The sequence below is a fragment of the Ochotona princeps genome, chromosome 16, assembly GCF_030435755.1.
Source record: "Ochotona princeps isolate mOchPri1 chromosome 16, mOchPri1.hap1, whole genome shotgun sequence".
NCBI classification, from domain to species: Eukaryota; Metazoa; Chordata; class Mammalia; order Lagomorpha; family Ochotonidae; genus Ochotona; species Ochotona princeps.
The window spans coordinates 52,992,399-53,005,537 of NC_080847.1; the positions used below are offsets into that span (position 1 = coordinate 52,992,399).

At 57.2% G+C, this 13,139-nt stretch overlaps 2 protein-coding genes across 2 annotated transcripts in view; both read right to left on the reverse strand.

Moving 5' to 3' along the window:
• Window positions 1–13,139, reverse strand: part of SNRPD2 (small nuclear ribonucleoprotein D2 polypeptide) — a 184,986-nt gene that overhangs the window by 118,123 nt on the left and 53,724 nt on the right. The window lies entirely within an intron of this gene.
• On the reverse strand, window positions 720–8,326 carry GPR4 (G protein-coupled receptor 4). The gene is made up of 2 exons (XM_004597939.4): window positions 8,188–8,326; window positions 720–2,478 (listed from the first exon to the last, which is right to left on the reverse strand). The coding sequence occupies exon 2, from the start codon at window positions 1,828–1,830 to the stop codon at window positions 730–732; it is 1,101 nt and encodes a 366-aa protein (XP_004597996.1). The 5' UTR covers window positions 1,831–2,478; window positions 8,188–8,326; the 3' UTR covers window positions 720–729.

A 13,139-nucleotide genomic window follows, 5' to 3' on the forward strand; every position in this document is an offset into this window, starting at 1 on the left:
TTTCTTTCTTTTACTCTCCCATCCTGAGCCGCAGAGGGCAGGCCCAGCACCCAGGGTCCCCCGCACCACCCCTGCCCTTCCATGAAATGAAGGCATTGTCAATCCCCTTGGTTTTGTTTCCTTCCCTGGGGGTGGGGGCTACCCTGCTCACTCCTCCTCTAGGCAGTCTGCCTGGATTACCTACACCCAGGCTCCCCTCCTTTCATCGTGGTCCCTCCCAAAGAGAGGGCAGCAGAGCTTGGCACACACCACGACTCGGCAGTCACCCACTGGGGCCGGGGAAGGGGGGCGGTGCTTTCCCAATTAGGCAGGGGCGCAGCCTGGGCTGTCTCAAGCTGCAACATGGATTGGAGCTGCTGCCAGAAAACCAACTCTGGCTTCAGTGTTCTGCAGCCACCTCCCCCTGTAAGTCACAGACTTGCGGCCTCTTGTGGGGATTTTGTCCTCCCTTGGTCTTTATCTCCTGGGAATCACATGAACTTTGGTGTTTGGGTTAATTTCCTGTTACCCTCTTCAGGGAACCCACCACCACCACCACTCCCAGATCATAACAGGGCCCTGCAGCTCGTGTGGGACAGGCCCAGGGCTGTGGGCTGGCCTTGGTGGAAGAAGCCAGTTGGCCAGTAGCATACCAACTCATTCTCCTGTTATTCTTACGAATATGCACACCGTCTTATTTACATACAGTTTGCATAAGCAGGCAGGGAGGGACAGGGATGATGGTGCAGTTCACTTGGGCAGCAGTGGTGGCGCTAGCATCTTCAGCTGCACCTGTTCCCCAGGGGTGGGTGGTGTGGCAACCCAGCCAACCGCCGCTGCTCCGGCAGCGCTGCCCTTCCTCTTGGAGGTGAGTGGGGTCTCCAGGGTGAGAGAAGCCGTGGCCATCTCTTGGGGCTTGTCACTGGCCAGGAATCGCAACAAGTCGTGCAGCGCCTGGGCTACGTCGCCTCGGGCACCCTCGTTGACCAGGCAGTAGAGGATGGGGTCAGCGACACAGTTGAGGCTGGTGAAAGCCAGCGAGCTGTGGTAGGCGGCGAAGACGCGCTCCTCGAAGCCACAGTCCCAGGGGCGGCCCAGGTACATGGCGCTGCGCAAGAGCAGCAGGACGTGGTAGGGCGCGAAGCAGACCAACACGATGGCGATGAGGCCCAGCGCCAGCCGCTTGATCCGGACCTTCTCCCGGCGCTCGGTGGACACGCTGGCCCGCACGGCCCGCAGGATGCCGCGGTAGGAGAGCAGCATGAGCGCCCAAGGGAAGAGGAAGCCGGCGAAGACGCGGTAGAGATTCATCCAGGCCACCCAGCCCTCCATAGGGAACTTCTCGAAGCAGAAGGTGTGGTTGTAGCGGTCGCGGAAGAGCTCGTCATGGAACAGGGGCGCCGAGTTGGCGCCCAGCTCGGTGGCCCAGACCACGGAGCTCACGGCCACGGCTGTCTTAACGCGGCGCAGGCGCGCAAAGCGCAGCGGGTGGGCCACGGCCAGGTAGCGGTCTACGGAGATGCAGCAAAGGAAAGCGATGCTGATGTAGATGTTGGTGTAGAAGACGAAGCCGAAGAGCTTGCAGGAGCTGGGGCCGTGGATCCAGTTGTCGTGGTGCAGGAAGTAGTCGACCCAGAGCGGCAGTGTGCAGATGTAGAGCAGGTCTGCGACGCTGAGGTTCATCAGATAGACGCCCAGCTCGTTGCGTTGGCGCACCTGGCGGTAGGCCGCCCACAGTGCCAAGCAGTTGGTGGGCAGCCCCACGCCGATGACAAAGATGTAGAGGGACGGGGGAAAGAGGTGGTCCACGCGCGAGTCCACGTGGCAGCCGTCCCACGTGCGGTTGCCCATCCCGGGCGCGGCTTTCCACGCGTCCCCCCCGGCCCACAGGGGCTGCAGGGCCACGGGGGGCGGGAGGCCATCGGAGCACACCCCCCAAGCCCCCTGCTCGGAGGCTCAGGGGAACAACAAGGCGGGCCAAGGGGCGAGGCAGAGGCTGAGGGGTGGGGGCTCAATAAAGGGGTTTGTCCAGGAGTTTCTAGACCCTAACCAGGGATTCTGGGGGAGTCCTCACAAAAGCTGGCCTCAGTAGGTGGTGCTGATACGGGAGATGGCTGCAGAAGACCTGGAAAGTCACAGTGGAGCAGGGCACAGTGAGGTACAAGTGGTGCAGAATGTCCTAGAAGGCAAAGGAGACCCACGGGACAGTGCAGTCAGGGAGAGCTGGAGAGACCAGGGTGGCGTTTCCTAGGATGCCATGCAGGAAATGAGGAGGAGTGGGAGAAAGGAGGCGTTCCCTCTCCCGGGAAGGGGGTATGTGTAGAAGGGAGGGGCTCTCAGGAGACAGGCTGGGGGGGACCAGAAGAATGAGGTCAGAGGTGTAGGGATGGAGCGGGGCAGGAGACCAACTCTGGCTTGGTCCTGGTGCTGTCCAAGGGGTTGGGAGGGGGAATGGCTCCCAACTCAACACTAAGTTCAAGGCTGACCGGGCAGCAGTGCCTGTGGGGGAGGAGAGAGGACAGCGTGAGGATGCGTGGACACACCGTCCCAGCCCCCTTGGGTGCCTGTCCCAGCCGCGCAGCTCAGAGGACAGCCTGGGAGAGGCAGGGGTCATCTCCCCAGACAGATGCTAAGATCAAGACGGTGGCAGGGTGGGAGGAGCGGGGGAACAGGGCTCAGCAAGGTGGATTTGGCCCACCCCCACTCCAGACCTGGGACACACAGCCCCCTGCCTCCAAGCGGCATGTAGAATAGCCTTATCTTGTCAGTTGATGCGCAATAGGGTGTTCCCCATCCTCAGCGCTTCCCCTGGGCATCACCGCATGAACACCTCCTCAAACCTCACCTAGGGGTGGTGTGCTGCACCCCGGCCAACTGAGGTGCAGAGAGGCCTGAGACCTGTCCAGGGTTCTGGGGACGGAGGAGACAGCTCTGGCCCTGTCAGCCCTCTCCTCCGGCCACTGCTTCGGTTCCAACAAGGGCTGGACACAGAGGGGCCAGGACAGGGCAGGAAGGGGCTGCTGGGTTCAGTCCAAGGCAAAATGGGGACACTCCTCCTCCAACCTCGCAGGGAGCCATGGGTTGTGTGCCCCTGGCTCAGGGGAGAGCGGCAAGCAGGACCCAAGAGCCTGACCATGTCACAGGCACTGGCCGTGTCATTCTGTCCAGCCTCCGCACATGTTTGGTTTTCATTGGATGTGAAATGTTTTCTCTTTCTCTATTTTTAAAGTTGAGAGACAGAGAAAGGGAAAGACACAGAGAGAGAGCTCTTCTGTCCGCTGCTTCCCTCTCCAGTGGCCACCATGGCCAGAGCTGGACCAATCTGGAATCAGGAGCCAAGAGCTTTTTCTGGGTCTCCCACACAGGTGCAGGGTCCCAAGGACTAGGACTAGGACCAGTGCCAGTATGGGATGCCACCGAGGTTTGTGTCCCAGCGGCTCCACTTCCCATCCAGCTCCATGCTTGTGGCCTGGGAAAGCAGTTGAGGATGGCCCAAAACCTTGGGACCCTGCACCCGCGTGGGAGACCCGAAGAAAGCTCCTGGCTCTGTATTGGCTCAGCTCCGGCTGTTGCGGCCGCTTGGGGAATGAACCAGTGGATAGAAGTTATTTCTGTCCTTGTCTCTGTAAGTCTGTGGCTCCAATAAAATCGCTAAAAAGAAAGTCACAGAGAGAAGAGAGGCAGAAACCTGTTTCTTTGGTTCACTTCCCAAACAGCCACAACAGCTGAGGCTGGGGGAGACCTAAGCCAAGCCAGGAGCTTCTTCAGGGTCTCCAACATGCGTGCAGGAGGGGCCTGCGCACTTGGGCAGTCCTCTGCTGCTTTCCCCAAGTATGACAGCAGAGAGCAGCTGGGACTTGAACTAGTGTTCATATGGGATGCTGGCACTGCAGACAGCAGCTTAACTTACGGCACCACAGCGCTAGCCCCTCCTTTTCTCTCTGTTTCTCAAAACAAGATCTTAATTGGAAACTCAGTGTGAGGCAGTGAGAAGGGGGAAGCACTCCATACTCTGAGGATGCGGTGGGGGAAGGTGGAACTGGGGAGCTCGGAGTGCCTGGTTCAAGTCCCAGCTGCGCTCTCCATGCTGGCTCCTGCTAATGTGCATCTGAGGCAGCAGGTGACAGCTCAAGTGCTTGGGCCCCTGCTGTCCATGTAGGAGACCCCAACGGAGTTCCAGACCCCTGGCTTTGGCCTGGTCCAGCCCTGGCTGTTGCATCCCCATGTGGTGGATGGATGGACCAGTGGATGCAAGAACTCTATTTCTCCCTCTCTTAGTTGCTCCACCCTTCAAATAGATCTCATTCTGAATAAATAAATAGATAACCCTTGGCCTGGGCGGGCTTCCTCCTCCACTTCCTCAGCCCCTCCCTGTCCATCCAGAACGGGCGGGTCTCCCGGGCAACAACATCTGCAGTATACAGGAGGTGCTCAATAAGTGACCAGGCACAGATGCCTCCATGACACTTCCCAGAAACCCAGGGCCAGGAGCACACCGAGCAGCCCATTCCCCTACACCGACTCACTCTACACCAAGGCTGTAACCCTCCCACCCCCGCCAAGTCAGGCTCAATCCAGTCCTCAGGGGGAATGGCAGGCAGGATATGCCGGCGTCATAATCCCCTGTGAAAGCTTATGGTGGGTGCACTCACCACCTCCTACCCAGTGGGGTCCTCAGAGCTGCGGCTACTCCCCTCGCCACCCCCACACCACTGCAGTCTCTGGGAGGGGCACCTAACTGCGACTGGGACAGCAAGATCTTGCGCTCCTCTCTGGGGCCTCTAGTCCCCTCACCCCCATTCTTTCTCTGCCTCTTGGTCTTCCCCCTCCTTCCTTCCAGGAGGTAAAGAGACCCTCAGGAGACTGGTTCCCCTTCGGTGAGCCGAGCCGGTAGTGGCACTGGCCACAGCACAGCAGGGAAAAGCCCCAGTGAGTGGGCTATGCAGTGTCCGGGCAGCAAACAGACCCAGGAGTGCCTGTCTAGCTCATGTGGTGGGGAAGCTGGAGGGGGCCCCTTCTCTATCCCCACACCTCCATCTCTGTCCATCTCTTGAGCTTGGCCCAGGCTGGAGCAGGTGCACACCAGGCAGGGAACTGGTGTTACTTCCCACTGCTAACTTCCTCCATGGGAACCGCGGCGTGGCCTCGCCCCTTCCTCTTCACACCCCTCCCCCTCCCCAGTGCACCTACTGCTTACAGATGCTGGACATTGGAACCTGAGGCCCAGAGCTTCTTGTCCAGGTCATGTCCAGGGACAGGGCAGGGCCCCTTGCTCAGTCTTCTCTCTCCCATTCCAGTTTCCCCTGGGGTGGGGCCCTCCAAGCTCTGGGAGAAGGTGCTGGAGAAAAACGGTGTCGCCACAACCAGTGGAAGCAACCCCATGGACCCCCAGGCACCTCCAGGTCTCCCCTAACCTCCCTAGCTGGCCCCCAGGGGGTCAGGACCTCTTCAGTTGGGAACAAAGCTAACTTCCTTTCTCAGCCTCTGGCAGGGTGAACCCCCAAATCTCACACCCTACAGTTAGCTCTCCCTGTCCCACAGGCTCCTCCCTTTCCCTCCCTGCCCCTGCACTGCCCTGCTGGCCCCGTGCAGAGATAAAGCCCTCACATGAGGCGATAGGATAGCAGGCACCAACAGACATGGCTCAGACCCCCCCCCCCCCCGGCCTCTCTCACAGGCCCCAGCTGCCCCGGGTTAAGATAAGTCTCCCTCCACACCCCTGGGAGGCTGGCCAACCACCCACCCAGCCCCCAAATCCAGCAAGGCTAGAGACAAGTTATGCAGACCCCCACAGCCCCAGCTCTCACACTCTCACCGGCCTGTCCAGCGGTCCGCCCCTTCCCTCTGTGGGCTCCAGCGGCAGGCAGCCCCAGGGGACCCGGCCAGCTCCGGTCTGCTCATTAGGGAACGAAATGTGATCACAGTGCCTTGCCTCGCTCCCCACCTGCTGTCCTGGCAGCCATGCAGCGGAAACCCGGGTGGGAGGGTTAGCCAGGCCACCCAACCGCCCTGCCCAGACTCAGTTTCCCCATTTTCTATGGAAGGGGTGGGCTCCACTATTCCCCACTCCCCAGAAGGAAAACTTGGAGTCCTCAGCCCCCCTCCAACATCTGCATCCTCCTGATGTTCTAGATTCCACGTTTTTGGATCCCTAAGTTCTATAGTTAGCCTGGTTCTACAGAACATTCTAGAACATTCTAGACCTTTATACGCCTTCCGTTCTATTATGGCGGCACCCCCCACTGGTTTGGTCAGTGCCGGCCCTTCCCTTCGAGGTGTTCAATACTCCAGGAGCCTTGCATTCCAGGATTCTCAAGTTCTATTGTTAGCACACTCTAGGATTTTTTTTTTTTTCAAACATGCTTTGACTTTTAGAATCTATTATTAAACCTCACCGATTTTTTATCTTGGCCCCACAAACGTGTGTTTCCCTTTTCTTACAGAAATAGGAGCACATGCTCCATGCCCCAAGCCTCACCCACCCCTCAACCCTCCCCGCACCCCTGTTGGCTCTCCTGAGCCCTTTAAAGTCCCCCAGGCCTGGATTCACAGAGGCAGAGTGTGGTGCTGGGGACACAGCCTGGCACCCCCTGCCACCTGGGCCTGAGACCACCCCCCACCACCTGGGGAGGGGACCTCAGGCACCCCGCCCGGCCTCCTCACCCCCTGCTCCTCCAGGGGGCCTTGGCCCTCCCTGCTGACACCGGCTGAGTTATTATTTGTCTAGACACAAACCAAATTATAGGCCCTGTCCCTAGGGAGGGAACAGTGGGCTTGCAGGGTAGGGTCAGAGCCAGGGGGTGGGGGTTTACCCCCGTTTCTCTGCCCCCCGCCCCTGCTCCCTCTCTTGCTCCCCACCCCAGCACCACCCAAGCTACAAGGTTTGGGAAATATTTTTCTCAAGCCCTCCCTTCTGGGTGCCAGCCAGGCACGCTCACCTCCCCTGGCACCCCTTGCCGCCTCACTGCACGAAGCCTCATGTTCCCCCCCAACCCCCCCAAAAAGATAATCCTCCTTAGCGGCGACACAGGAAGCCAGAGCTCTGGATTTAAGCTCCCCTGGAACTGCAGTGAGAGCCTAGCACCAACTCAGTCCAAGGGGACTTGCTCGGGACTCAGTTTCCTTTGGTTGAAGCAACGCAGGGGAGGGCAGGCAGGCACACGGAGGGCTGCTGTGCTTTGGACAGTCCAGCGAATCTCCAGGAGCTCTGGGCCGAGATACAGGACCTGGGCTCCCGGACTACTCCCCCTACACACACCTGTCCTTGCCCTTGAAGTTGGGTCCTGTCTTCACCAAGAGGACAGGGTTTCTGGATTCTCAGTCCCCACGGTTAAGGAGCTCCCCACCCATCTGCCCCAGCGTAGCTGCACCTTAACCCTAAACCTCAAGTGTGGGTGGGGGGATCTCTGAGTAGGCTCATGGTGGTCCCCCTGGGAAGGCATGGGGGGATGTGGCTCCATCTTCTTCTTGAACCCCCCCATCAGCCCACACACCTATTCACTCGCACACACACACACACACACACACAGAGGAACCGTGGAGCAGGCATTGTGGTGGGTGGGGGAAATGGGAGGGTCAAGTTCCAGGTGTGTGTGTGTGTGTGTGTGTCTGGGGGACTGGGGCCAAAGTAGGAAGGAGTTAATAATGGCCCAGCCAAATTCTGGAAGGAAGTGAGGGGAGGAAGTCCACCCCACCTCCCAGGCAGGAATTCCTGCAACTGGAGGGTGATAGTGGGGGTAACTGGACAAGGGGGGCGTCCAGGACACAGTGCCCCTGAGTTCATTTGTTTCAGGTCACCTTTCCCTTGCCCTCATCTCTTTCCCCAGGAGAGTTCTGGGATGAGGTTTTGCAAGGGGAAGAAGATGAGGCTGAAGGTGCGGAAATAAGGTCTCAGACCGGGCCACACAGGCGACACAGAGACGGGAAGGGCGAACACTGGCGGGCGCTCGGGAAGCCGGTGTGTGTGTGTGTGTGTGTGTGTGTGTGTGTGTGATTGTGGGGAGGTGGTGGTGGGGCGCCCAGGGACAGCCAAGCCGAACTGGGAGCTCCGCGATAGACCCTGGGACCCAAAGCCCGAGAGACACACCCGGGAGGCTCAGAGAGAGACCTGCATGAGGCAGCGCACCCCATGGGGACGCGGGGCGCACGGTGGGCAGCGGGGGCGAGGGCACGGCCTGGGGGATGGTCGCGGGGAGGGCGGGTGCTTACCTGCACCTGCCGGCTGCTGGATGAGACGCGCGCCGGCACCTCTGTCCACTGCGAGCCAGGTCCGACGGCGGGCGGCCGCGGCGCGGGGACCCAGCGGGCGCCCCCGCGGGGCAGGACAGCAGCGATTCCCTCGGGGCCCCGGGGACCGGAGCCGCAGGCAGAGGCCCCGCCTCGCCAGGCCCGCCCCCGTTAACTCCTCCCCTGCCGCGCCACCTTAACCCCTCTAGACCGCCACCCCAAATGCAGGTTTCTGGAATTGGGGAAAGCTCCTCCACTCCACCCCTTCCCGCTGCTGGGACAGGTCCCGTCTGGGAGGTCGGGACTTGTTACCTATGGATGCTACTACAATACCAAGGGTATCCGGCCCTGGGCTGGCGTGGGGAGACTTCAGGGAGCAGCCCTGAGCCGTCTCGGGTCCACTTCCCCCCCCTGCAAGGTTGGGACCACCACCCCCATAGACTTCCAGAACTTGCAACTTGGCCACACCTCAGGGTGCCTACCTCGGGCGTCTCAGTTTCCCCTTGTCTGGGCTCACGGAGGTCCGGACACCTGCCAGCAGCACCCAATTGATCGGAACCGTGTCACTCAGCCACCCACGCCACCCTTTTCCTTCTCCCTACTTCTCCTTTCCTCTCCCCCTATTCCCCATCCAGCACTGGCCCCGACCGACATTTTTTTCAAACATATTTTTTTGAGATAACGTTTTAAATTTCCATTATGGTCAAAGGCTTCCTGGCTTGCACTAAATAAAGACTTCAACAGAAGAGAAAGAGGCCAGGGCTACAGACAATAACCAACACAGGAGCTGTACAACCTCAGACGTCTACATTTTTAAACAGTCACATCATCATTAAACTTACAGCCATGACGGCCAGGCACTGTGATGCTGGAGTCCCTGTGGACATTTTGGGTTTGTTTCACCCAACATCAATTCTGAGGCTCCAATTTTTCCCCCAGACAATCATTTAGTAGCTTTTGTAGTTCCCTCTTCTTTGCTTGGCCACCCTCCCTGCCAGCAGGTGTCTTCACGTGGCTGTGTCTTTCGGGGGTGAAAAACACTTTGTTTTCAGCGAGTGAGGCAATGTATGAGGTTTTCCACCATCAGCACCTCCTTCCTACAGCATCCTGAGAATCTGTGACTGTCTCAAGGACTTCGGGTTATTATTATTATTATTATTTATTTCTCCCAGGACTTTGGGTTAGCCCTGCAATGTAGCACTCCAAAAAAGGACAGCTGTGAGGTTCCTAAACATTTTGTTTTAATCTTTTGCATCAAAAGTGCCTGGGGCCCGACGCAGTGATCTGACGGTTAAAGTCCTCGCCTTGAATGCATGGGGATCCCGTATGGACACCGGTTCTAACCCCAGCAGCCCCACTTCCCATCCAGCTCTCTGTTCGTGGCCTGGGAAAGGAGTCGAGGACGGCCCAAAGCCTTGGGACCCTGCACCTGCGTAGGAGACCCGGAGGAAGTTCCTGGCTTCAGATTGGCACAGCTCCAACCGTTGCGGTCACTTGGGGAGTGAATTATGGAACGGAAGATTTTCCTCTCTGTATATATGATGTTGCAATAAAAATAAAATAAGTCTTTTTTTAAAAAAGTGCCTGATTCAGGGAACAGTAAGCGCGGTAAGGAACAAATACCCCATGGAACTCACCGCCAAATCAAGACTGTTGCCTTGTGCCCCCCTTTGGGACTGTGCACTCTACTTTGCTCCCAGATTACCCTCCCTCCCTTCCTTATAACCCAAGATGAGTTTCATGGGTTCCAGAACTTTGTATAAATGAAAGTCATACAGTTCCTTTAAAAACAAACAAAAAGTAGCCACTCTTGGCATCGTTGGCTGTGTGGCGTCGAGCAGATAACTTCACCTCCCTGGACCGTACTGCTCGATTCCCTTCAGGAGACAGAACACCCAGGAGCCCTTGTCTGTTTACCTGCCTCCATAGGGACCGGCAAGGACAGCTGCTTCCTCCAAACGACCCTGGATAGAACATTCCAGAAAAACTGCACATACATCTCCCCTCCACCCAGTTGGCAGGTCAGTTCCTCCCAAGAACAATTCCCTCCCCCGACCCCCGTTCTTTCCCAGGCTCCCCTATGTGTCCCACGGGGATTTTTTGGGATCCCAGAAGGAAGCAGGGTGACTTCTAGAGTAGTGGGCAGAATAGGGAGGCTCCCGCAGTGTGGGACAGCCACGGTGGGGTGGGGCAAGTCCTTCCCCACACTCCCACCTTGGGCTGACTGCAGGGACAGAGTTTGGAGAGCAGTCAGTGGGAACCAGCCAGGTGTTGGGCAGGGAGGGAGCTGACCCAGGGTGGCAGGTGCAGGGAGGGACCCAGGAAGCAAACATCTTCTCCCTGCCCACCCTTGGAGCTCCTGTGCAGGTCCTCCCCTGGCAAAACCCAACTAGCAGATGGAGAGCAAGCGATGCCCAGGGCATGGAAGCCTGCCGGGTCCGGGGTTAAAAGCCAAACCTGGGCTTCCCCAAGTGAAACTGTGGAGGGCAGTTTTCCAAGCAAGCCCAGGCTGGCCATGAGGGGGCGACAGAGTGCCGGATCCCCCTAACCCCCATGCAAGCCAGTGCCTGCTCAGCTGTGTCCCACAAACTCCCCCCCACCCCGGGCACCTGGGTTACCAGGGTCCAAAGGTGGGGAGCAGAAAGGCAGGCTTCGCCCCGGGAGTGGCAGGAAATTGGCCACTGAGGCCTGAGGGTCTGGAGGGATGCTGGGATGGCTGGTCAGTAATGCCACGTGCAGAAAGGCTGGCAGGACAGGGCTTGAGGGAGGGGCCGTCAGAGCCAGCAGTTGCTGGGTGGGTTGCAGTGGCTGTAGCTCCCGAGGCTGTGGGGGGCTGGGTTGCTGGCTGAGATAGCGAGGGGTCTGCCACGTGGTTAGACTGATGCTTGCATCCTTGCTCCTTAACCGGCGGGCTTGGGCGCCTCTCAGCTCTGCTCCAGGTTTGGGCACCCCGTAACAGGTGACAGCTTAAGCGCTTGGGGCCCTGCCAACGCACGTTAGTAATCTGGAGAGCCAGACTGAGTTCCTGGCTCTTGGCTTCAGACCTGGCCCAGCTCTCACTGTTGCAGGCATTTGGGGAATGAAGGGCTGGATGGACAAGCTGTCTATGTCTGTCTCTCTATGCCTTATTTATCAAGTAGAAACGATTTTTAAAAAGTAAGAGAAGGATCAAAAATGATGGCAAAAAGGACAACTGCTAATTTTCCTTTTTTTGCGTGTTATTTATTTTGCTGCTGTGGTGCAGCACACTAAGCCTCTAACTTGCAGCACCAGCATCCCATATGGACTCTGGTTCGAGTCCCAGCTGTTCTACTTCCCTTCCAGCTCCCTGCTAATGGCTTGGGAAAGCAGTAGAAGATGGCCCCAAGCCCTTGGACCCCTGCACCTGTCTGGGAGACCCAGAAGAAGCTCCTGGCCAAAATTAGAATTGGTTATTGGAGCTGCTAGAAATTGAACCAGTAGTCCACGTGTTAATAAAGCTCTGTTTGTGTGAAAAAAAAAAAAAAAGAAATTGAACCAGTAGATGGAAATATCTCTCTGTAACTCTGACTTTCAAATAAATAAATCTTTTTTTTTTTTTTTTTTTTTTTTTTTTTTTAAGGAGGGAGCAATGTGATAGCCTAATGGCCAAATTCTCACCTTGCATGTGCCAGGACCCCATATGGGCACTGGTTCTAATCCCGGCAACTCCATTTCCCGTCCAGCTCCCTGCTTGTGGCCTGGGAAAGCAGTCAAGGATGGCTCAGAGCCTTGGGACCTTGCACACACAAGGGAACTCCTGGCTCCTGGCTTTGGAGCAGCTCAGCTCTGACTGTTGAGGCCACTTGGGGAGTAGATCAGTGGATGGAAGAGCTTTCTCTTTGTGTCTCTTTCTCTCTGTAAATCTGCCTTTCCAATAAAAATAAATACATTTATTTTTAATGTGGGGTCATTGCAGGAAGGTGGCTGAAGAGTCAGACTTTTCAACTCTTTCTTATCTGTCTCTCTCTCATATTCACTCAACAAACACTCCCTGAACTCCTGCCCTGTGCCAGACTGTGTTGGGGACACAGTGCTGGTCACAGCAGCCCTGTCTTCTCTGGGGACTCAGAGGAGCAGTGCCGGATTGGCAGACCTGTCAGCAACTCCTACATGACACCCAGGGCAGTCAAGGCTGAACGAGACCAAGGGGGATGCTGGTGAGTGTTGGGGGGAGGTTAGCCCAGTCAGCCAGGCTGGGCCGGAGACCACTGCGCCTCAGCTCTGCCTGTCGCAGGCCCCGCCCTGGAATAAAATGTTCCTTATCTGTGTTGAATGAATGAGTCACTGACCACCATCTATATTTGCTAAGCATTTAGTGCGATTCAGACACGTGCTAGGCAGGCCTGGGAATACAGACATGGTTACAGTTTTATTATTTTAAGAAAGGCTCATTGACTTACTTATTTGAAAGGGAGAGAGATGCAGTGAGAGAGAGAGAATAAAAGATGTTTCACTCCCACAAATGGCTGCAATGGCCAGAGCTGGGCCAGGCTAAGGCCAGGAGCTTCCTCCAGGGCTCTCATGAGCAGCAGAACCGACCCGCCTGGGGTGTCCTCCTGGGCCTTCTCAGGAGCACAGTTAGGGAGCCAGATGAGAAGTGAAGAAGCCAGGACCAGAACTGGGAGGCTGGCCTTGTAAAAGGAGGTATACCTTGCAGCACCACAAATGCCACCCCCCAACACCCATCACCCCCAATTAAAAATAATTTTTTTAAAGATTTATTTATTTTTATTGCAAAGTCAGATATGGAGAGAGGAGGAAAGACAGAGGAGAAGATCTTTCATCCGTTGATTCCCTCCCCAAGTGTTTCCAAGTGCTTTTCAGAGTCTCCCACGCAGGTGCAGGGTCCCAAGGCTTTGGGCTGTCTTCAACTGCTTTTCCAGGTCACGCGGAGCCTCCAGGATTAGAACCAG